Below are 26726 nucleotides of genomic sequence, written 5' to 3' on the forward strand. Positions count from 1 at the left end.
AAGAATCAGAAACAGCCCTCTCTCCCACAGAGTTACAAAATCTGGATTACAATTCAATGTCAGAAAGCCAATTCAGAAGCACTATTATACAGCTACTGGTGGCTCTAGAAAAAACCATAAAGGACTCAAGAGACTTCATGACTGCAGAATTTAGATCCAATCAGGCAGAAATTAAAAATCAATTAAATGAGATGCAATCCAAGCTAGAAGTCCTAACGACGAGGCTTAACGAGGTGGAAGAATGAGTGAGTGACATAGAAGACAAGTTGATGGCAAAGAGGGAAACTGAGGAAAAAAGAGACAGGCAATTAAAAGACCATGAGGATAGATTAAGGGAAATAAATGACAGCCTGAGGAAGAAAAACCTACGTTTAATTGGGGTTCCCGAGGGCGCCGAAAGGGACAGAGGGCCAGAATATGTATTTGAACAAATCCTAGCTGAAAACTTTCCTAATCTGAGAAGGGAAACAGGCATTCAGATCCAGGAAATAGAGAGATCCCCCCCTAAAATCAACAAAAACCGTTCAACACCTCGACATTTAATAGTGAAGCTTGCAAATTCCAAAGATAAGGAGAAGATCCTTAAAGCATCAAGAGAAAAAAAAGTCCATGACTTTTATGGGGAGGAATATTAGGGTAACAGCAGACCTCTCCACAGAGACCTGGCAGGCCAGAAAGGGCTGGCAGGATATATTCAGGGTCCTAAATGAGAAGAACATGCAATCGGGATCCCTGGGTGGTGCAGCGGTTTGGCGCCTGCCTTTGGCCCAGGGCTCGATCCTGGAGACTCGGGATCGAATCCCACGTCAGGCTCCCGGTGCATGGAGCCTGCTTCTCCCTCTGCCTGTGTCTCTGCCTCTCGCTCTCTCTCACTGTGTGCCTATCATAAATAAATAAAATAAAATTAAAAAAAAAAAAAAAGAGAAGAACATGCAATCAAGAATACTTTATCCAGCAAGGCTCTCATTCAAAATGGAAGGAGAGATAAAGAGCTTCCAAGACAGGCAGAAACTGAAAGAATATGTGACCTCCAAACCAGCTCTGCAAGAAATTTTAAGGGGGACTCTTAAAATTCCCCTTTAAGAAGAAGTTCAGTGGAACAATCCACAAAAACAAGGACTGAATAGATATGATGACACTAAACTCCTATCTATCAATAGTAACTCTGAACCTGAACGGGCTTAAGGACCCCATCAAAAGGCGCAGGGTTTCAGACTGGATAAAAAAGCAGGACCCATCTATTTGCTGTCTACAAGAGACTCATTTTAGACAGAAGGACACCTACAACCTGAAAATAAAAGGTTGGAGAACCATTTACCATTCAAATGGTCCTCAAAAGAAAGCAGGGGTAGCCATCCTTATATCAGATAAATTAAAATTTACCCTGAAGACTATAGTGAGAGATGAAGAGGGACACTATCTCATACTCAAAGGATCTATCCAACAAGAGGACTTAACAATCCTCAATATATATGCCCCAAATGTGGGAGCTGCCAAATATTTAAACCAATTAATAACCAAACTGAAGAAATACTTTGATAATAATACACTTATACTTGGTGACTTCAATCTAGCTCTTTCTACCCTCGAGAGGTCTTCTAAGCACAACATCTCCGAAGAAACGAGAGCTTTAAATGATACACTGGACCAGATGGATTTCACAGATATCTACAGAACTTTACATCCAAACTCAACTGAATACACATTCTTCTCAAGTGCACATGGAACTTTCTCCAGAATAGACCACATACTGGGTCACAAATCGGGTCTGAACCGATACCAAAAGATCGGGATAGTCCCCTGTATATTCTCAGACCATAATGCCTTGAAATTAGAACTTAATCACAACAAGAAGTTTGGAAGGACCACAAACACGTGGAGGTTAAGGAACATCCTGCTAAAAGATGAAAAGGTCAACCAGGAAATTAAGGAAGAATTAAAAAGATTCATGGAAACTAATGAGAATGAAGATACAACCGTTCAAAATCTTTGGGATGCAGCAAAAGCAGTCCTGAGGGGGAAATACATCACAATACAAGCATCCATTCAAAAAATGGAAAGAACTCAAATTCAAAAGCTCACCTTACACATAAAGGAACTAGAGAAAAAGCAACAAATGGACCCCACCCCCAGTAGAAGAAGACAGTTAATTAAAATTCAAGCAGAACTAAATGAAATTGAGACCAAAAGAACTGTGGAACAGATCAACAGAACCAGGAGTTGGTTCTTTGAAAGAATTAATTAGATAAACCATTAGCCAACCTTATTAAAAAGAAGAGAGAGAAGACTCAAATTAATAAAATCATGAATGAGAAAGGAGAGATCACTATCAACACCAAGGAAATACAAACGATTTAAAAAACATATTATGAACAGCTGTACGCCAATAAATTAGGAAATCTAGAAGAAATGGACGCATTCCTGGAAAGCCACAAACTACCAAAACTGGAGCAGGAAGAAACAGAAAACCTGAACAGGCCAATAACCAGGGAGGAAATTGAAGCAGTCATCAAAAACCTCCCAAGACACAAGAGTCCAGGGCCAGATGGCTTCCCAGGGGAATTCTATCAAACGTTTAAAGAAGAAATCATACCTATTCTACTAAAGCTGTTTGGAAAGACAGAAAGAGATGGAGTACTTCCAAATTCATTCTATGAGGCCAGCATCACCTTAATTCCGAAACCAGACAAAGACCCCATCAAAAAGGAGAATTACAGACCAATATCCCTGATGAACATGGATGCAAAAATTCTCAAGAAGATACTAGCCAATAGGATCCAACAACACATTAAGAAAATTATTCACCATGACCAAGTAGGATTTATCCCCAGGACACAAGGCTGGTTCAACACTCGTAAAACCATCAATGTGATTCATCATATCAGCAAGAGAAAAACCAAGAACCATATGATCCAGAGATGCAGAGAAAGCATTTGACAAAATACAGCATCCATTCCTGATCAAAACCCTTCAGAGTGTTGGGATAGAGGGAACTTTCCTCGACATCTTAAAAGCCATCTATGAAAAGCCCACAGCAAATATCATTCTCAATGGGGAAGCACTGGGAGCCTTTCCCCTAAGATCAGGAACAAGACAGGGATGTCCACTCTCACCACTGCTATTCAACATAGTACTGGAAGTCCTCGCCTCGGCAATCAGACCACAAAAAGACATTAAAGGCATTCAAATTGGCAAAGAAGAAGTCAAACTCTCCCTCTTCGCCGATGACATGATACTCTACATAGAAAACCCAAAAGCCTCCACCCCAAGATTGCTAGAACTCATACAGCAATTTGGTAGCGTGGCAGGATACAAAATCAATGCCCAGAAATCAGTGGCATTTCTATACACTAACAATGAGACTGAAGAAAGAGAAATTAAGGAGTCAATCCCATTTACAATTGCACCCAAAACCATAAGATACCTAGGAATAAACCTAACCAAAGAGGTAAAGGATCTATACCCTAAAAACTATAGAACACTTCTGAAAGAAATTGAGGAAGACACAAAGAGATGGAAAAATATTCCATGCTCATGGATTGGAAGAATTAATATTGTGAAAATGTCAATGTTACCCAGGGCAATTTACACGTTCAATGCAATCCCTATCAAAATACCATGGACTTTCTTCAGAGAGTTAGAACAAATTATTTTAAGATTTATGTGGAATCAGAAAAGACCCCGAATAGCCAGGGGAATTTTAAAAAAGAAAACCATATCTGGGGGCATCACAATGCCAGATTTCAGGTCGTACTACAAAGCTGTGGTCATCAAGACAGTGTGGTACTGGCACAAAAACAGACACATAGATCAATGGAACAGAACAGAGAACCCAGAAGTGGACCCTGAAATGTATGGTCAACTAATATTCGATAAAGGAGGAAAGACTATCCATTGGAAGAAAGACAGTCTCTTCAATAAATGGTGCTGGGAAAATTGGACATCCACATGCAGAAGAATGAAACTAGACCACTCTCTTTCACCATACACAAAGATAAACTCAAAATGGATGAGAGATCTATATGTGAGACAAGATTCCATCAAGATCCTAGAGGAGAACACAGGCAACACCCTTTTTGAACTCGGCCACAGTAACTTCTTGCAAGATACATCCACGAAGGCAAAAGAAACAAAAGCAAAAATGAACTATTGGGACTTCATCAAGATAAGAAGCTTTTGCACAGCAAAGGATACAGTCAACAAAACTAAAAGACAACCTACAGAATGGGAGAAGATATTTGCAAATGACATATCAGATAAAGGGCTAGTTTCCAAAATCTATAAAGAACTTATTAAACTCAACACCAAAGAAACAAACAATCCAATCATGAAATGGGCAAAAGACATGAAGAGAAATCTCACAGAGGAAGACATGGACATGGCCAACAAGCACATGAGAAAATGCTCTGCATCACTTGCCATCAGGGAAATACAAATCAAAACCACAATGAGATACCACCTCACACCAGTGAGAATGGGGAAAATTAACAAGGCAGGAAACAACAAATGTTGGAGAGGATGCGGAGAAAAGGGAACCCTCTTACACTGTTGGTGGGACTGTGAACTGGTGCAGCCACTCTGGAAAACTGTGTGGAGGTTCCTCAAAGAGTTAAAAATAGACCTGCCCTACGACCCAGCAATTGCACTGTTGGGGATTTACCCCAAAGATTCAGATGCAATGAAACGTCGGGACACCTGCACCCCGATGTTTCTATCAGCAATGGCCACAATAGCCAAACTGTGGAAGGAGCCTCGGTGTCCATCGAAAGATGAATGGATAAAGAAGATGTGGTTTATGTATACAATGGAATATTACTCAGCAATTAGAAACAACAAATACCCACCATTTGCTTCAACGTGGATGGAACTGGAGGGTATTATGCTGAGTGAAATAAGTCAATCGGAGAAGGACAAACAGTGTATGTTCTCATTCATTTGGGGAATATGAATAATAGTCAAAGGGAATATAAAGGAAGGGAAAAGAAATGTTGGGAAATATCAGGAAGGGAGACAGAACATAAAGACTCCTAACTCGGGGAAATGAACTAGGGGTGGTTGAAGGGGAGGAGGGCGGGTGTTGGAGGGGAATGGGTGACGGGCACTGAGGTGGACACTTGACGGGATGAGCACTGGGTGTTTTTCTGTATGTTGGTAAATTGAACACCAATAAAAAAAAAAAAAGATATCAACAGAAATCAAAAATAAAAAATAAAAAAAAAAAAAAAAAAAAAGAAACTAGACCACTCTCTTTCACCATACACAAAGATAAACTCAAAATGGATGAGAGATCTATATGTGAGACAAGAGTCCATCAAAATCATAGAAGAGAACACAGGCAACACCCTTTTTGAACCTGGCCACAGTAACTTCTTGCAAGATACATCCACAAAGGCAAAAGAAACAAAAGCAAAAATGAACTATTGGGACTTCATCAAGATAAGAAGCTTTTGCACAGCAAAGGATACAGTCAACAAAACTAAAAGACAACCTACAGAATGGGAGAAGATATTCGCAAATGACGTATCAGATAAAGGGCTAGTTTCCAAGATCTATAAAGAACTTATTAAACTCAACACCAAAGAAACAATCCAATCATGAAATGGGCAAAAGACATGAAGAGAAATCTCACAGAGGAAGACATGGACATGGCCAACATGCACATGAGAAAATGCTCTGCATCACTTGCCATCAGGGAAATATAAATCAAAACCACAATGAGATACCACCTCACACCAATGAGAATGGGGAAAATTAACAAGGCAGGAAACCACAAATGTTGGAGAGGATGCGGAGAAAAGGGAACCCTCTTACACTGTTGGTGGGAATGTGAACTGGTGCAGCCACTCTGGAAAACTGTGTGGAGGTTCCTCAAAGAGTTAAGAATAGACCTGCCCTACGACCCAGCAATTGCACTGTTGGGGATTTACCCCAAGGATTCAGATGCAATGAAACGCCGGGACACCTGCACCCCGATGTTTCTAGCAGCAATGTCCACAATAGCCAAACTGTGGAAGGAGCCTCGGTGTCCATCGAAAGATGAATGGATAAAGAAGATGTGGTTTATGTATACAATGGAATATTACTCAGCAATTAGAAACGACAAATACCCACCATTTGCTTCAACGTGGATGGAACTGGAGAGTATTATGCTGAGTGAAATAAGTCAATTGGAGAAAGACAAACAGTGTATGTTCTCATTCATTTGGGGAATATAAATAGTGAAAGGGAATATAAAGGAAGGGAAAAGAAATGTTGGGAAATATCAGAAAGGGAACCAGAACATAAAGACTCCTAACTCTGGGAAATGAACTAGGGGTGGTGGAAGGGGAAGAGTAGGGGGGGAATGGGTGACGGGCACTGAAGCGGACACTTGACGGGATGAGCACTGGGTGTTTTTCTGTATGTTGGTAAATTGAACACCAATAAAAATTAATTAAAAAAAAAAAAAGGATATAAAAATGAGACTCACCAAATAAGAACTAAAAGTTCCCCAAATGTAAAAAACAGTTCCAAATTTCAGAGGTGGGGGGTGAGGTAGCACCATTAGTATCACTATCTTTACGAGAGGGAATAAAGTCTCCCCTGCCCCTTCACAAGGTTGTAAGAAGTTGCATGAGAACAAGAGCTGTATACTATTATCACAATGATCAGCTACCACCAACTGGACAGTATCTTAATCTTTTCTCCCTCTGAAGTTTGCAGTAGGTTTTTCTTTTCCTTTGAAAATAAATCTGATTTTAAAAGCAAAGTAGATAATAGGATCCTAGCTGGTAGCGAGAAGAGTTTAGTAAAGGGATGATTTACAGTGGTGCTGGCAGGGGTAAGGGGATCTACAAAGGAAGGTGCAACATCTAGGGGAGCCACTATTAAGTCCAGGTGTGAAAGGGCACTGGGAGGAAGCAGTTATTGGAAACCTGAAAAGCAGCCATGGAGAAGCCACAGTCTCTGACAGAAAGCAGAGGAAACTGCAGTGGAAGCAGGGAAGGAATAAGAACAAATACCAACAGACAGCCACTCCCCACCTGATAGTGCCTCACCATTATCAAAGACAACAGGAAGCCAGAGGGTCAAGGGAACCTGCTGATGACGATGCCCTCTGGGGCAGTCAAGAGTGGATTTGGAGAGGCAAAAGGAAAACATTCAGCAGATAGTAGAAAAAACTTAATTTTGCAAGCTCTAATTTATACGGAATGTGTTAAATGAATATGGAGTCCTATTTAAAATTTCACTGAGATTTTTTTGTCCTCAATCTCATCCCTGTTCACGGCATAATCCACAAATGGCATAGCTCTACGAAGCCACATTAAGAGCAAAAGGACTCTTACTTCTCTAAAAAAGACGTCTGCAGGAGTCAGGTTAGATGGGATTTCACAGTCCCTCTTGTTTAAAGCAATCATTATTGCTGTGTTCACCAGGTCAGAGAGCCTTGAATGGTAGTTCTTGAGAACAATGGCAGCTGATAACTTTTCAGCATGCTCGCAGAGCAATAGTCGAGTTGCCATGGGCATTCCTCTTACGGCAAAAGTGCCAAGACGTCCAAATAAGCCAACCTAGTGAAAATACAAACACATGTTCTTAGAAAGCATTTACAGTAACACAAGAAATAATGCAGTCTTTTCTCCACCAGAAGCACGATGGGTAGAGAGCCACTGGCCTTAGCTGTCCCCAAGAAAGTACATGGCTATCTCTCCTTTTTGCTGTTCTAAACTCACTCTCTCTCTCTCTCCCCCTTTCCTCCCCTCCCCTCTCCTTCAGCCAGAGCCATTAGCACCTGTAAGAAAGTATAGATTCTCCTCTTCTGAGATTATGGTAATTTTGCTACTCTACCTTATTTCTCATTATTTATGGTTATCAAAAGTGTAAAACTGCTCTTTACTACCTATCCAAGATTCTAGATCTTTGTGAACAAGACAGTCAGCAGTCTTCATCTTCAGTGACTAATTTCCAGAACCCTAAAGCCATGAGGCGGGTGGGAGAGTCTTTAATCCTCTGCACTACTACCTCTGATCTGCCTGGTGGCAGATTCCTGATGTGTTACTAGGTTGAGTTCTTGTGAGCTTTCTCATCTGATAAAGTGTTAACATACCAACTAGGAAGAAACCAAGAGATACATCTAAATACTGAAATCTTTTCCACATTTTATTACTGAGTGACTTGATTTTTGTATGCCTAGGTTTATTTTTTAAAAAGTACACAGAAAGCAAAAATAAACAATGCCCCAAATCTCTAAATCCTACTAACATGGATAAAAAAAAACACACATGGTAAGAAAACCTTTTTATTTTATGAATTAGATTTCTTAAAACAATGAGGAATCTACCATTTGCTAAATGGGCTAAACAGTTTCCTGCAAATCCCTCATGAGGTTAGTAACAGTCTTCTCTTCTTATTTTTTAAAGTATAAAGATAGCTCCACTGTGTAGAAATGGAAAGCCATAAGGGAAGGCTGCTTCCCATACAATAGACATCAGAATCATTGAGGAACATCAGCAGTCAAGACAGGAGGAACAAGAATTAGTTATAGTGAAAAGCCAAAACAACTTGTGTCTTGGCAAGTCTGGCTTACAATTGTATGTCAAGAACAAAAATTGCAACATCAGCTAACTGGAAACAAAAGATAAAAGATGACATTCATGTGTCTTTTCCCTTTTTTCTCTGTGCAAAAATGTTCTTTCATTTTTTCTGAATGATAGATTACTTCTACACTGCAACCCAACATGGAAATGCCGTGTGCCCAGGACAAGGCACCAGTGGTGCCTCTCCCTATCACTGTGAGCAAGAATCTGGGCAATAAGAGGATGAACAGGACCTCTTCTGGCTGGAGAACCATTTCTTGCCACTTTGCTGCTGAATTCACTCATTTAACTGCTCCAAGAAAAGCTGCACCCTGACTTCTGAGAATCTATAGCAATTATATACATAATAAACTATCAACTAAGAGGACAGCACACAGGAACCCTTCCTTCAGTGAATACAACTGAAACAGAATGGGTGTGATAAACCTGGGCCAGAATGAAGTATAATACTGTAGGTCAGACCTTAAGGATCTCAAGAATATTCTCTATCATCCCAAATGAATAACAAGGCCAGGAAAGGAGGAGTGAAGAGAAGCTCTAACCATGGAAGAGAAGGTGTGCATAGTGGAATGAAAGGAGTTCATACCTTAATATGCCACACCGAGGACACACTAATTTATCAGAGGGTGAGAGAGCCACAGAGCAGGAGTGGTTGCCATATCTCTAGTACAGCCTCCCTGGGCTTCAGAAACCCTGCTGGAGTCACTCAGCTCTTGGAGGCAGTGTCCATTGCCAGGTAGTATTTAGCTGGATCTAAAGGCATTCTGGGTATGCTTTTGTTTGTATTGCTTTTAACATTTTAGAGCTTATTACTGTTTATTATTAATGTAAATAATTATATAACCAGATACTTATATCCAAGGAAATACTTCTGAATAGAAGGCTCTCCTCCTCAAGCCAGATTCCATGCCAACAAGGCCATATCTCTTGTCAAAGGGGATAAGAATTAATATCAAGGGCTCAGTGGGGGATACTCCAGTAAAAAAAAAAAATTAAATACGGAATTGATTCTAATGGTACTTCAAAATCATAAACCCATATATCAAAATCTGTTACTCTTCACTATCTTTTTAATAATACAAAGTAAATTCATGAAAACCTAAGTTTACACATAGGTTATCACAGAATATTAGAAGTAAAACACATAGAATATCACAGAATATTAGAAGTAAAAACACTTCTGCAGAAATACACTATTTTTCTTCTTTTTATCCTGTTTTCAATGCAGTTTTTATACTTGAATAGCTCCCCCTCCCCTACCAACGCTGGAGTTATATCTATTTTTATGGCATCAACGAAAATGGGAAACACTCACTGGTCATGTTCCACTCCAAAAACCAGCTCAGAGTAAGAGGATCTCCCACTATCCTAGGGAGATCTAACAAAAGACACAGTAAAGCCAAGTGTCCTGGCCATCCCTGTTCACAGCAACTAGGATACTTACTTGGTGAATAAAGTCCATAAGGAAAGAATGGGCTTTCATCTTATCTTCTAGCTGATGAAGAATAATCAGTGATGTATTGCTAAACCCAGGTGCTTCTGTTGAAACAAAGTAACAAAATTTAAACACATAACATACTGGCTTTACAATTACTGCTATTAAAATGAATATATAGATTTTTTTATCTTTATACAAAAAGAACTGCCAACCTTTCAATGCAATTATTTGTAACAGTACCCAAGAGTTAAAAAAATTTAGAGGGCAATTTTGGGAGTTCGACACAATTCATATTTTATTTATTCAAAACACAAGCCATGTTATTATTAATCATTTATATCTTTCTGAGCTTGACAGCTCAAAATAAAGTCAAAGAAAAAAGGTAAGCATTAATGTTTCCTTATTAACCTTCTAATGAGGCATAGCAAACTTGCTAAGTAGGAAATTTGGGAGAGAAATGGACATTTGAGACAGTTTGTTGGTATTTGGGTATGCCTGAGTGCCCCTGATGCTGTGGTGGAAGTGTAAGAGGGATAGTCACCCAGGGCGAAAAGGAAAGCACTGGGCAGAGAGACATGATATGCCCACTTCTATACACTGAGATTTGCTCATTGCTGCTCTTAGGGAAATGTATAATTTCTATTAGGCAAATACAGGGATTATGCCAAAAGTATCATTTAATTTGGGAGCTAATATGCTTTTTTTTTTTTTAATTTTTATTTATTTATGACGGTCACAGAGAGAGAGAGAGAGAGAGAGAGAGAGGCAGAGACATAGGCAGAGGGAGAAGCAGGCTCCATGCACCGGGAGCCCAATGTGGGATTCGATCCCGGGTCTCCAGGATCGCGCCCTGGGCCAAACGCAGGCGCCAAACCGCTGCGCCACCCAGGGATCTCGGGAGCTAATATGCTTACTTATGTCACCAATTTCCTTTTAGAAACAAAATGGTGAGAAAGGTAAGTAGGGCTAATTAATCTCCTTCAGACAGAACAAGCAGGATGTGCTGCATTATTCCTTCAGTTTTTATTATGCAGATCTGTTGAGCCTTTTCCCAAATCTACTATAAAGTAACAACTTTTTAAAAAATAGTAAATTTATAATTGTTTCACCTAAAAAACATGCTTTGAGACATGCTTTAATAAAAAAACCAAAATATTCTCAAAACAGATCACTCCATAATATGAAAAGTAGAAGTTCTTACCCTCAGGGACAGACTCAGCCCACCGTGGGTCAGAGGCTGGGTAGTCATCCACCAGGTCCACACTGATTTGGGTAACAGCTTTGTCTAATTCACAATCAGAATCCATATCAGAGTGGGAGGAAAAGAGCTCATCAACCATCATTTGAGCATGACCTAGATCTTTTCTGAAATAAAATTGGAAAATAAAAGTATTAAAGGAGGCAAATCATTTTCAAAATTCACTATTAAAAAGTTAATGGTGGGGATACTTGGGTGGCTCAGTGGCTGAGGGTCTGCCTTTGGCTCAGAGCATGATCCTGGGGCTTAGGGATTGAGTCCAGCATCAGGCTCCTTGTGAGGAGCCTGCTTCTCCTTCTCTCCACACCCCCGCCCCCCCCCCCATGTGTGTCTCTCATGAATAAACAAAATCTTTAAAAAAAAAAAAAAAGTCCTACGTTAAAAAAAAAAAGAATTGAGGTAAATATTGGCAACTGGCCGGATCTGTATGTTTTTGCTCTGAAATTGAATGGATTATGGTAGAACACTTGTAGAACACCAGTGGTAGCAAAAGGGGCTAAAAAAGAAAATAAGCTTGGAGAAGACAAGCACAGCTGTGGGTATGTTCAAACTGAGGTGCCTGTGAATGTACAATTGCTCTGGAACATTCTTCATTTGTATATAATGGCCTAGAGTATGGTAGATCTGGGTTTCTTTGGCAAATCAAGTCAAGGAAAGAGAAAAAAAAAAGGCAAGGAGAAAGAAAAATTATCATAGACAACAGCAAAGGTAGACTAGGTAGACTAGTTTTCAGGCAGTTTAGTTATAAACAGGAACAAACAAAAGGGGTGGTAGCTCAAAGTGGAACACAAAAAGTCAGATTGGTCTTTTTTTTTTTAAGTAGGCTCCACGCCCAGCTGAAACCCAACATGAAGCTTGAACTCATGACTCTAAGATCAAGACCTGAGCTAAGATCAAGAATCAGACACTTAAAGGACTGAGCCACCCAGGTGCTGTTTTTTTAAAAGGGGTGTGTGTGTGTGTGTGTGTGTGTGAGATACAGAGAGAGATCGCGGTAGGGGTGGAGGAGCAGAGGGAGAGAGAAACCCAAGCAGATGTGCCACTGAGCATGGAGCCCAATGTGCAGCTCTATCTCACAACCCTGAGATCATGATTTGAGCTGAAACTAAAAGTCAGATGCTTAACTGACTGTGCCACCCAGGCATCTCCTGCCCCTGGTCTTTTTTTAAATGACACATTAAATATGATTAATGGCTGGTGAGAAGAAGCCAGCACAAAAGAGGTCAAAGATACAGAAGATAAGTAACAAAGAACATAATTTCAAAATGAAATTCAAAACAAAGACAAAGAGGGGTGCCTGGGTGGCTCAGTGGACTGAGGCCCATGTTGGTTCTACACTCAGCCAGGAGTCTGCTTGAGGTTCTCTCTCTTCTCCCTCTGCCTCTCCCCTTCACTAACCCCCCCCCAAATATGTTTATATAAAAATAATATATATATTAATATGTAATATATAAATAGAATCTTTAAGACAATAACAAAAGACAGAGCTTCTTCTTAGAAAGAACACCCCTTCCTATTTTATAGGGAGGGAAAGAGGAAAAGTAGCTGAGGTGCAGCTAAGTTTGTAGGTAGTAAGTCCAGGGAGTTGGCTTCTATTATCTCTGTGACGTAGGAGGCTGATTTGTCTGCTAGGTACGGGAGAGAAGGCAGAGAAATGGGACAGGTGGAGGAGAGGTAGAAAAGCACTGAAATGGACCCCTGGTAGAACAGGAGATGGAACTAAATAAACACAGAAAAACTGCCTAGAAGTGGTTAAGGCCAAGCTGAAGCTGGGAACCTGATTATGCTACGGGTTACAGGAATACAGTTGACTATGGCAAGATAACCAATAATTATTTAAATTAACAGAGTAAGTTCCTTAAAACTCTCATGAGCAAAGATCTTATATTTATATAGAGCCAATAAAATGAAAATCAAAATAATATAAAAATTAATTTCAAAGAAAAGATGCCATAAAAATTACAACATTACCTTAGCAAAAACTAAACACAGAATACTTCTGAATGCTATCTACCAATTTCAACCCTCAGGGAGCATTTGGCAATGTCTGAAGATAATTTTGGTTGTCAAAAAAAAAAAAAAATTTTTGGTTGTCACAAGTTGGGGGAGGATGCCACTGGCATCAAGTGGGAAGAGGCCAGTTATGTCTGCTACACACTCTACAATTCACAGGATAAAAAATTGTGATGGCCTCAAATGTCAACAGTGATGAAGTTGCAAAACTGCTTTAAAAGTACAATTCCGGGGATCCCTGGGTGGCTCAGCAATTTAGCACCTGCCTTTGGCCCAGGGCATGGACCTGGAGTCTTGGGATGGAGTCCCACATTGGGCTCCCTGCATGGGGCCTGCTTCTCCCTCTGCCTGTCTCTCTCCCTCTGTCTCTCATGAATGAATAAATAAAATCTTAAAAAAATATAAAAATAAAAAAACAAATAAAAGTATGATTCCATTTGTGAAGAGTCTAATTCTTTAAGACTATTAATAGGTGACAACACCCCAGAAGTGGTTACTTGTTAACCTCATAGTACTTCAACCATGCCACACACGGTAAGCTGAAGAAGATATGGCTGTGCTAGAGACCCATGACCCTATTTCTAAGGTTACTATACTCTCAGGATTTCAGGTCAGTGATTCCTTTTCTTGCTTAAGAATCTTCCCCTATAAACAAACAAACAAAATCTTCCCCTATAGGACATTTAGAAATGACCATACACGTTGAATAGCATCCCTTCCCAAATCCACATCCACCCAGAACCTCAGAATATAACTTATCTGGAAATAAGGTTTTTGCATACACACACACACAAAATCAGTTATGATGAGGATATAGTGGATTAGGTGGGCTCTAAATCCAATGACTGTGTCATTATTACGACATGTAAAGGCAGATACATGGGGAAGAAGCCCATGTGACTATGGAGATAACTGGAGTAATTTATGTACCAGCTAAGGAATGTTGATGATTGCCAGCAACCACCAGAATCTAGGAGGAAAACAAGCAAACATTCTTCCCTAGAGCCTTCAGAGGGAGCATGGCCCTGCTAACACTTCTGGACTCCAGAACTGTGACAGAATAAATTTCTATTAAGTCACCCGGTTTGTAGTGATTTCTTATAGCAGCCACAGGAAACTAATACTAGAACTATGGTGACTTGCATTATTATCATTTAAATTTTGAGATGCCACAGATCTGTCAAAATTGTTAAAGACCAAATGTATGCAAGGCATAATCGTAATCTTTTAATCCAAATCTTGGCTATAAGACTGAAGTTGTCTAATGGTGCCCTCTTCTGGCTAAGAACTAAGCTCAGCAGATCATTATGATGGCACAAATTTGTAAAACTGTCAAAGCACTGTAGGGTCTAACTATTTACTATCTCTTTTGTGGGAGTAAGCCCCTACACACCAGATACTACTACGTGGGACTATGGGATCACAAACTGAGAACTAGGGAATATGGAGGTAGTTAACTCTGGGTTTTTAACTTCAAAATAAAAATCTGCCAGATAAACTAATGATCCTTCATACAGTTCAATGGCCACCCGAATGGCCAACCCACTCAACACCTCATAAAGAAACAAATGTTAAGAAATGTTAAGGAATGTTAAGGAATCTGTTTAAAGTCTCACACAGCTACTTAGGGGCAGGGCAAAGGCTAGATCTCAATTTTCCTTAGTGTTCATTCAAATGTGAACTTATGTTTTAAGGAAGGCATATGATATGCAGAATACATAACTGGGACAAACACATGACTGAATTCACCTTAAAACCAGAAGTACAGGTCAGCAACTGTAGCAAACTGAGCACAATCATTCCCTTCCCATATACACACTCCTTATTAGCACCCTCCCAATAGGGGGTGGGGTGGCTAGGGGTTTACCCCTGTGACTTACTCTGGCCAATGGGATATCAGCAAATATGACCCAAGGAGAGATTTAAAAAGCACTTGTACACTGAAGCTTACTCTCTTGCCATTCCAGGAACCCTGAGATACATAAACAAGGCTGGGGTAGCTTGCTAGATGAATGAAGACAGGGCATATGAGCAGAGAGATGACCAGCCAGGGCCTGGATGCAAGTCTAGCTGGCATGGCTGGCAGGTGATCACAGAGAGTGAATCCAGATAGGAACCATAAAATGTCCACCTGAGCCCAATCTCAAACAGCCAGACTACAGAATCATGAGTTATGCTAAATAAGCCACTAGTTCTCTGGTGATTTTGTATGCAACATAACCGAATGAATAAGCCAAGTCTAATTTCTTTATAACATCAATAGACCTTAATATGCAAGTAATTTGCCTTCACAGTAAACATAAAACATGCTTGCAAGATGTCTTTCAGGATCACCATTTTAAACAGCATATAGTTATCCATTAAGTGGGAGGGTACGTCATATCATGTTTTTTCCTAGACTAATTGAAAGCCTCTTATGGCTACCAAGTTTAGAATAAATTTGTTAAAGCATTAAAGCTAAGGAAAACATTTTCTTCTTAGTGGCGTCATTCCTCCTACTTGCCCCCAACAGTCAACAAATAAGTAGCATGTCACGAAAATGTGACATAATTAAGCCATAATTTAAAAAACTTTTCATACCTGCAGTATTGCAGAAAAGCAGCTTTTAACAATTTGGTTTTATCTTCCTGGGCTATGGTTTCATTCTTTGTAGTAGCCTCAAAAACCATACTCTGTCAAATAAAAAAAACTGTAATTCAGAGGTGAAGGTATCAGAATATTCTAAATTATTGAACTAAAAACTGGATCAAACCCACCTATGACAACAAAACAGACACAAGCTGTTTACCATGTCCTTCATACTACCACTTTATATACTTAAATATTTATTGGAACAAAATAAAATGGACCAAATGATCAACTAAAGTCTTATCAAGGGGTGTGCCTGGGTGGCTCAGTCAGTTAAGCATCTGCTTTCGGCTCACGTCATGATCTTGGGGTCCTGGGATTAAACCTCTATAGGGAGCCTGCTGCTCCCTCTCCCTCTGCTGCTCCCTTCCCCCTGCTTGTGTGCGCGCTAATAAATAAAATCTTAAAAAAAAAAAGTCTTATCAAAAAGGTATACATATCAAAGCAATCCTGAAAAATAAAAAACTAGGGAAGGTATCACAATCCCAGATTATCAAGTTATATTACAAAGCTGTAGTAATCAAAATAGTATGGTACTGGCACAAAAACAGACATACAGATCATTGGACTAGAGAGCCCATAAATAAAGCTACAAATGTATGATCAATTAATCTTCAACAAAGGAGACAAGAATATGCAGTGGGAAAAAGACCATCTCTTCAACAGTGTCAGGAAAACTAGATAATTACATGCAAAAAAATGAAACTGGACCATTTTCCTATATTATACACAAAAATATACTCAAAATGTGATTAAGGAACTAAATTTGAGACCTAAAACCATAAAAATCCTAGAAGAGAGCACAGGCAGTAATTTCTCTGACACTGGACGCAGCATTTTTCTAGATATGTTTCCTAAGGCCAAGGACACTAAAGAAAAAATCAACTAGTAGAACCACATCAAAATAAAAAGCTTATGCACAGGGCAGCCCAGGTGGCTCAGCGCCTTCAGTCCAGGGCCTGATCCTGGAGACCTGGGATTGAGTCCCACGTCAGGCTCCCTGCATGGAACCTGCTTCTCCCTCTGCCTGTGTCTCTGCCTCGCTCTCTCTCTCTCATGAATAAATAAATAAAATCTTAAAAAAAAAAAAAGCTTATGCACAATAAAAAAAAAAAAAGCTAAAGGACAACCTAATAAATGGAAGAAGATATTTGCAAATAACCGATAAATGGTTAGTATATAAAATATATAAAGAACTGATAGGGATGTCTGAGAGGCTCAGCAGTTGAGTGTGTGCCTTTGGCCCGGGGCGTGATCCTGAGGTCCCGGGACTGAGTCCCACATCTGGCTCCCTGCATGGAGCCTGCTTCTCCCTTTGCCTATGTCTCTGCCTCTCTGTCTCTCATGATTAAATAATAAAATCTTTAAAAAAAACATAACTAATACAACTCAACACCCAAAAACAACCCAATTAAAAAACAGGCAGAAGACATGAACAGACATTTCTCCAAAGAAGACATCCATATGGCTGACACATGAAAAAAAGCTCAAAATCATTCTTCATCAGGGAAATGCAAATCAAAACCACAATGAGATATCACCTCACACCTATCAGAATGACTAAAGTCAGAAACACAAGAAATACTAAGCACTGGTGATGTGGACAAAAGAGGAACTGTTGCACACTACTGATGGGAATGCAAACTCATGCAGCCACTGGAAAACCGTATGGAGAGATGCCTGGGTAGCTCAGCAGATGAGCGTCTGCCTTTGGTTCAGGGCATGATCCCAGGATTGAGTCCCATATCAGGCTCCTTGCAGAGAGCCTGCTTCTCCCTCCGCCTAAATAAATATATAAATATAAATATAAATATAAATATAAATATAAATATAAATATAAATATAAATATAAATATAAATAAATATCTTTTTTAAAAAAGCCAGTATAGGAATTGCTCAAAAAATTAAAACAGAACTATCATATGACCCAGTAATTCCACTATTGGGTAGTTACCCAAAGAATACAAAAACACTAATTCAAAAAATATATATGAAACCCTATGTTTATTGCAGCATTATTTACAACAGTCAGATTATGGAAGCAGTCCAAGTATCCATCAGTGGGTGAACGGATAAAGAAGATGTGGTACATACATAAAATGGAATATTACTCAGCCATAAAAATGAATGAAAATTTGCCATTTGCCACAACATGAATAAATCTAGAGACTATAAGACTAAGTGAAATAAGTCAGAGAAAGATAAATACCATATGATTTCACTCATATGTGGAATTTAGGAAACCAAATAAATAAAGAAAAAAAAGAGACAAAGTAAAAACCAGACTCCTATTTTATTTGTTTATTTCACAAACTAGTGGTCACCAAAGGGGAGGGTGGGGTAAGGAATGGGTGAAATAGGTGATGGGGATTAAGAGTATATTTATCATAATGAGCACTAAGTAATGTATACAATTACTGAATCACTGTATTATACATCTGAAACTAGGATAACACTATGTTAACTACACTGGAATTAAAAATAAATAAAAAATATGGATTGACATACAGTTAAAAAAAAAGGTACATATAATTTAGGAATTATATTGTAAATAAAACTATCTGGGGGTTTCATCATTAGCCACACAACTTTTTATTGGTTTGCTCTTACACAATTCATTGCAATGGGTATTACTAAGGAAAATGGTTGATTTCAAGTTTAAACAGATTTAGAAAAATTTCAAAGAAGAATATTCTAAGCTTCAGAACATAAGCAGTATTATAAAAACCACATGACTACAAACGAATAAAAGTAAAAAAAAATTGTTACCCTCTGTTGAAACTACCAAGTTATTTTAATTTTGAACTCTAAAAATAGTCTATATATTTCATATTGTATTCAAATGGAAATGACCTCAAGTGGTATTTTTAGTCTCTTGTAAATGATACAAATACCCAGATCAGAGTATTTCATAATTCTAGATGAAGAAAAAAAATTGATGGTTTTTATTCCACTCTGTCAAAATCATCCCAAAATAGCCAGAAGCGCAACCACCTGAACATCTATGATTCCAACTACAACACATAAAGATGGAAACCAGAAGAAGGAATGAAAGATTACAGAGCAGACAGGAGACAGGCAAACCAGGGTGTGTGATGCAGACACAAGTCCTGGCAAGGATTTGTGGATAATGAAAAGGAAGTTTCGAAGATGCCAGTAGATGCAGAGTTTCTAAAGATTTGACTGTGAGGAAAACCATATTGTCAGGCATTTAAAGAGCTCCGGGAGGCCATGAGAAGATAGGCCATATATTAAAGAAAAGTGAAAGGAAATATAAAATTGGTCCATTAAACACTCCGAGAATCACATAAAGGTGAATAATGAAGGACATGTCATCAGCACACTACTTGATTCAGTGAACTATAAGTAATATTCACATTGTTATTAAAGGGAAAAAATTTATACTGGGATGATAAACGCAGAGGCAGGACTACAAATTACCCTAAATCCTATCCTGTAATAGGATATCAACAAATGTCTAAAGCTGATGAATTAAGGGATAGCAACATATGATATTATTTAGAAATATGGAGACAAATAGAGCTAAAAGGAGTTGCTACTGGAAAAGAGGACAGAGGAGATGAGGGAATTATTTTTTCATCACAACTCTTTTAAAACTGTTAAACTAAAACATCTGTGGGAAATACTCTGATAAAAATCTTAAAATCTTATGGAACCAAATTACCTCATTGCTGGGTCCAGCAACTGAAGATGCTAGAGAATCTTCAAGGTCTTCTGCTAATATGGACACACCTTCCCTTGAAGTAATAGACACCAATCCACTGTTTCTAGAAAAAAGGATAGGAAAACCACCGCAGGAACCAGCTCCTAAAATACTATCTCCTAAAAGGAAAATATACAGACATACATAACAAATAAAATTCTTTCTAAAAAATCATCTTGATATATTAAGAACTTTTTTTTCCCTTTACAATATTCTTCCTACTTTGAACTCAGCTTTTTAATTTTAGATCAAATGTCAGGAACCTGTTGTTATTTGAAAAAACAAGCTCTGTGTCTTTCATTTTGGGGACAATTGAAAACTAGCCTTGCAAGATAGCGGTAAGTATAATCAGCCAAAAAATAAAATTATTCATTCTGCAAAACTCAGATGACAGCTTTTTCTAATTCAAGGGAGTCCTCTTGCCCTCTGTCTTTCTTTACTTATTAAATAGGCCAATGGAGAAGGGAAAAAGTCTCAGGTTGCTCAATGCCTTGATAACAATCTCAATACCCAAAGTCTAGGCTCTTGTGTTAAAACTAGAAAAATCTAGGTTCCATTCAGAATCCATGCCTTACTTGGATTTTCCCCTCTCCCCAATCTCTTTAAGATGAAAATCCTGATTAGACTGCCTGGTTGGCTTTTTTTCCACTCCTGGATGACTCCCCCTATCCTGTGCCTCCATTCTGGCCCCCTTGCATGAGTCTGGCACCTGGGATTCTTCTTAACCAGGAGTCTGAACAAACTTAAAGACCATCAGCTCAGAGTAATAAGTTAGTCTAATTAGGAATCAACAATTATTTCTTTTAATGTCAGTTCTCTGCTTCTTGACCTCTTCTGGGGGAAAACATTACTATGTTTTTGCCCACAAACATAACAGTTTGGGAATTTTACTACCCTTTCAATTTTTCAGTACGGTTTGTAACTTCCAGCAACTATTGCTATAGTACTGAATGTCTCAATAACATTTAGAGGTATCATGCTTAAAACAACACTTATGGAATGAAAGAGAATAAAAACTGCTAAGAATGACTAATTATGATTAATCATTAATCATCCTTTCTAAAACTGATACTGTACCTTGTGTATTAAAGACAATTTTCTCCCGAGGAAGAGAAAACTTCCCAGTTCCTGTGGAGCACACGTAGACTGCACTTTCAGTATACAGATACGCAGTCTGATTTGAAAAGTTTGGAACCATCAACCGACACATAATCAAGTCTTCAGACTGAAAATTAAAGGTTACATTAATGAGAATTAAAAATACTCGTATAATTTTGTAAATTTACATTTTTATATACTATCTCATGAAAATGATAAAATAATTCAGGTTGTCCTTGTCAAAACTACCCTAAACACTAAAAACTAAACACTACCCTTGGGATGATTTACAAAATATGACACAGAGTAAGTTTATAAACATCAATTGGAGAAACAATTTGTCAAGTTGTAAATCAACAAATTTTGAAAATTCCATGGTGATGAAATTTTAACTAAAAGTCTCTAACAAATGTGAGAAATTAAAAGATTAGTTTACTATATTATTGATTTAAAATTGGCAAATACTTTGTAAGAGATTCTTGGTAAACATTTTGGTTCCTACTTCACTGTGAAGCTATCGAGCACAAGAAAATTGAGTTAATTTGTTCATATATAAAAACAGAAACCGAAAGAAATATGACCTAATTAAATGAGATCAGCAAATGCTAAAAATATATACTGTTTATTTTTATTAATATTTTAATATTAATAGGCAGAGGGAGAAGCAGGCTCCATGCACCGGGAGCCCAACGTGGGATTCGATCCCGGGTCTCCAGGATCGCACCCTGGGCCAAAGGCAGGCGCCAAACTGCTGCGCCACCCAGGGATCCCTATATACTGTTTATTATTAAAGAAGTAATTTTATAAATGAAACATTAAAAGTAGTATTCCATGATTTTTTTATTCTGAAACTGTTTTCTTTATACCTCTTCTGCATTGCCTGAAAAATCTTAACACTGAGCATGTTTTTCTTGCATAATAAGGTTTATTTGAAATAAAAGGACAAAATAAGCGATTTCCTTACAGTATTTAGTTAGAGTCATACTAAAAATAAAGACTTAACAAAATTAGATACTATACTTCTTTTTTTTTTTTTTTTTTTAGATACTATACTTCTTAAGGCTAAATGAAATGAATTTACAGCTAAGGCTTTTCCTTATGAACATCATCATCATTCAAGAATATTTACAATATTAAACAACTGCTTACGGTCAGCTGCTTCCACTCTCATTTCTTTTTAGCTAAGGTTGTGCAAAGGAACAAGTCTAAGATGACAAACAAAATGCAATGCCTAAAAACTAGCTATTTAAAAATATTTCCAAGCCCTGCAGGTCAATCTCTCAAAAGAACCTGACCCTGCAATGGTTCAGACAAACAACTTGTTACATTACTGTCATTCCTAATTTAATCTGCAGACAGAAATCTTACCTGAAAAGGTGGATTATACTGAGTGACTTCTACAGTTACTGCATCTGACATTTGGTGGCCATTATCTTCTACTGTTATCAGAGAGTAATAAATGAGACACGGATTGTCTGCTGGGTGCCATGCAGCTGCCAAGATCAGGAGCCCATCACTAATCAATAAAAGAGAAAGATCTATAGCCTCTTTGGAAGTCAGCTTGTCAGTTTCTTATATAATTAAAATGTGGACTAACCAGAAGACCTAGCAATCCTACTTCTAGATATTTACCCCAAAAAAGTAAAAACTTATGTTCACACAAAAACCTGTGTGCAAATTGTTATAGTGGCTTTATTCATAATTGCCTGAAAATGGAAGCCCAATATCCTTCAACTGCTGAATAGATGACCCTGGTAATCTTTTTAAAAATATTTATTTGTGAGAGAGTATGAGTAGGAGGGGCAGAGGGAAAGAATGAATCCCAAGCAGACTCCAATCTCACGACCCTGAGATCATGACCTGAGCTGAAGAGTCATCCAGCTGCCCCAAACCCTGGTAATTCTACAGTGTGCCACTACTTAGCAGTAAAAAGAAACCACTGAATGAGTATCAAATACATTATGCCAAGTGAAAGAAGTTAGTCTCAAAAGGCTTTAACCTTTATGATCTCATTTATAGGGCATTCTGAAAAAGGCAAAACTACAGGGACTGAAAATACATCAATAGTTGCCAGGGGTTGAAGGTGAAGGAGGAATTGATTACAAAGAGGCATGAAGGAATTTTGGAGGTGATGGACTATTCCATATACTGACTAGACCTTACAAATGACTAAGTCTGCATTGGTCAAAACTCATTAAACTATACACTAAAACAGGTGAATTTTACTGTCCGTAAAGCACAGTTCAATACATCTGACATAAAAAAAGAACAGGGGCACCTTGGTTTGGGTCACGATCCCAGGGGTTTTAGGATTGAGCTTCAGGTCTGGCTCCCCAGTCAGTGGAGAACCTTCTTTTCCCTCTGTCACTTCCCCTGCTTGTGCTTGCTCTCTCTCTCTCTCTCTCTCTCTCTCTAATAAATACATAAAATCTTGAAAAAAAAAAAAAGATCAACAAATCAAAAGCAGGACTGGTAAAACAGAACCCTCAGGGCTAATTGTGCCCAAGTGAATTTTTATAAATGAAGCTTTACTGGAATACAGCTATGCCCACTCATTTCTATATTGTCCATAGATGCTTTCATGCTACTGTCGATAGAACAGTTGATACTGTTGATAGTTCATGCTATCATTGATAGCATAGAAGACTACATGGCCCCCAAAGCCTAAAATAGTCAGTTTGAGGCCCTTCACAAAAAAGGCTGCCAAACCCTTGCCTAATTTGTTCTTTAAAGCTTACTCTGAAAAAGAAAAAAAAAAAAATTAAAAAAAAAAGAAAAAAAAAATAAAGCTTACTCTGGTTAGGAGGAACATCATTTTGGTTTTAATTTTAACAACTAGTTACAGAAATTTCAATATGAAAACAAACCTTTTCCTATCTTAAAGCTTGTATGTTCCTCTCAAGTCTATCAAAATTGTTGCCCTCAACAAAGAATAGTCTCTAATCTCAACCCCTCCAAAACATTCAGTAGCATTTATTATTAGCAACTTTCATGCAAGTCTCAGAAATATTAACAGGGATGAAGCGCCCTCTATTGACAACTAAAAATAAGAAGCCAAAAAAAAAAAAGGCCCCAAAACAAAAAAACAAGCTGATGACTAATTGATATCACTCCAAATCAAGCGATCCTAACATGGCTTTCATTTCTTTTTCCACCGTTCTCCTCACCCAGCCCCTGAACCCTTATCACTTCTACTTGGACTCTTGAAAGGAATCCAAAAATATTGGCCCAAATTTGTAACATACTGGCAGTGACCTAAAGAGCTAATACAGGACATAGAAGTCATATGTAAAAAGGAATTAATGGATTAAAGACCTAAATGTTGAGACCTGAAACTATAAAACTCCTAAAAGAAAACACAGGCAGTAATCTCTTGGACATCAGCCTTAACAACATATTTATGAATATGTCTCCTCAGGCAAGGAAAAAAAGCAACATCAAACTATTAGGGCTACACCAAAATAAAAAGATTTTGCACAGCAAAGGAAACTATCAACAAAACAAAAGGCAACCTGCTGAATGGAATTTCGCAAATGATGTATCTGATAAGGGGTTAATATCTAAAATATATAAAGAACTTAACAATTCAACACCCAAAAAACCCAATTTTTTGGGCAGAGGCCCTGAACAGTTTTCTAAAGAAGACATACAGATGGCCACCAAACACATGAAAAGATGCACAACATCACTAATCATCAGGAAAATGCAAATCAAAACCACAATGAGATAGCATCTTATACTTATTAGAATGGCTATAAAAAACAAGAATTAACAAGTATTGGTGAAGATGTGGAGAAAAAAAAGGAGTCCTCACACTCTATTGGTGGGAATGCAAACTGGTGAAGCCATTGTGGAAAACAGTATGGAGGTTTCTTGAAAAATTAAAAAACCATATGATCCAATAATTCCACCACTGGGGATTTATCCAAAGAAAACAAAAACACTAAATTGAAAATATACATGCACCCCTATGTTTATTGGAGCATTGTTTACAACAGCTGAGACATGGAAGCAACTCCAAAGCCCATCAACAAATGAATGGATAAACAAGATGTGTGTGTATACGGGTATATATATCTAAGTATCAATGTATGTAGTACATATATACACACATACACACATGCATAGTGGAATATTAGTCATAAAAAAGAGTGAGATCTTGCCATTTGTGACAACATAGATGGAACTAGAAGATATTCTGTTAAGTGAAATAGGTCAGACACAGAAAGACAAGTACCATAAGCTTCCCCTATATGTGGAATTTTAAAAACAAATGAACAAACAGAAAAATTAAAGACTCTTGGTTGTGAGAAAGGAGATCGTTGAGGGAATGGGCAAAATAGATAAGGGGAATTAGTAGATACAAACTTCCAATAATAAATAGTGTAGCCAAAAACAAACAAACAAAACAAAGTAAAAAAAGGAACCAAGTGAGGCCCCAGAGAATGTGGTCTTGAATGTACCAAGGAGTGAGGTATAGTTGGTTAGACCTATGGTAAGGTTCTATATTGAAGCTACTCTAAAGACTATCACTGGGTGATGAAAGGTGCTCACCAAATCACAGAGATATGTCTAACAATTAGAATTCCTTAGAGACTGGTGTTAGACCAGTTGTATTTGATATCTTTAAAAAACATCTTCACGTTTGAAAAAAACATGATGCACTTTTAGGTAGCACAGAAGACACACAGATAATCTAAATTTTGCAGACCAGTAAAAATTTAACAAATTTTTATGTGAATATACACAAGATACTACATTTAAGACTTAAAAATATCCAGGGCAGCCCGCGTGGCTCAGTGGTTTAGCACCTGCCTTCAGCCCAGAGTCTGATCCTGGACTCCCGGGACTGAGTCCCACGTCGGGCTCCCTGCATGTAGCCTGCTTCTCCTTCTGCCTGTGTCTCTGCCTCTCTCTCTCTCTCTCATGAAAAATTAAATAAAATCTTAAAAACAAAACAAACACAAATTCACACCAAAAATGAGGCTGAGTTCCACATCAATAATAATCTAATAAAAGAACTTATAAGCCTATTCATTAAAAATATATGCTTAGGTTGCAAACCTGGCTAAAACGAGCAGTAGATTAAGGAGCAGCAAGGAGCACCAATGAGCATTAGGAAGATGAACACTATTCTTAAATAGAAAAAATGTATGCAGACATGGACACACTGTATGGATCACCAGAGGGTCCAGAAGGAGAACTGAGAGCTGTGTCTTGAAAGCCCCAAAGCATCTTGTTAAGCATGACAATAGGGGAGAGGAGCCTGGGCTCTGATCCAATACAGCAATTCCTAAGCATGTTTCTCTTCCTGTTTTCAGTCTACTTCTCCATTCTGAAAACTATGTTAAAAAAATGTCTGCATCACATGCCCACATGGGCTGTGTGTCCCAGCAGCAGTTCTAAACTTCTGAAAGTCTGGTAGAGATACATGAAAACACATAAACTATATGTAATTAAACTATTTATGGAAATTAAATAGATACTATTATTTCTACCTCTTTGATAGTTCAAATGAGGTTTCTAGTAAAAAAAAAAAAAGATCTGACATTCTCAAGAGCCTCAGAAAAATTTTACAGAATTTCATTATCCTTCCAAAAAACAAGTAGAATTTGTTCTACTGAACTAAATTACTCTAAAACACATTAAAAATTGCCCTTAACTTCTGGTAAGTTGTGTTTTGAAGAATTACAAATCCAGTACCCATAATGCACTCATTATGAACTTTCTCATGGAAGCCATGTTACAACTGGTTTTTAAGTTCCATACAATCTTTGCTATTAGAAGTAAATTGTAAGACAGCTAATAAAGCTAACACAACTACAATACAGCAATAAAGCTCAGCTTTAACAGACTAACCTAGGGTCTTAAGCACGACTTAAAGCATTGTCTCCTCTTGTCTTTAAGAGGAAATTTACTGAGTATAAACCCTGAGTTCTTACTTGTACTGCCAAGACAAGATCTTACCCCACCTTCCTTTCTTTAATATAG

The 26726-nt window shown here is 38.1% G+C and overlaps 1 protein-coding gene across 1 annotated transcript in view; it reads right to left on the reverse strand.

The window, feature by feature from the left end:
* NUP133 (nucleoporin 133) overlaps positions 1-26726 on the reverse strand; it is a 65508-nt gene that overhangs the window by 25181 nt on the left and 13601 nt on the right. Inside the window, exons 9-15 of the mRNA XM_041750122.1 lie at positions 22104-22251; positions 20715-20862; positions 19599-19756; positions 15866-15957; positions 11216-11379; positions 10021-10115; positions 7326-7550 (exon numbers count right to left, since the gene is read on the reverse strand). Of these exons, the coding sequence (XP_041606056.1) occupies positions 7326-7550; positions 10021-10115; positions 11216-11379; positions 15866-15957; positions 19599-19756; positions 20715-20862; positions 22104-22251 (1030 nt within the window). The remainder of the gene's footprint in view (positions 1-7325; positions 7551-10020; positions 10116-11215; positions 11380-15865; positions 15958-19598; positions 19757-20714; positions 20863-22103; positions 22252-26726) is intronic.

Source organism: Vulpes lagopus, chromosome 3 (assembly GCF_018345385.1).
Source record: "Vulpes lagopus strain Blue_001 chromosome 3, ASM1834538v1, whole genome shotgun sequence".
NCBI lineage: Eukaryota > Metazoa > Chordata > Mammalia > Carnivora > Canidae > Vulpes > Vulpes lagopus.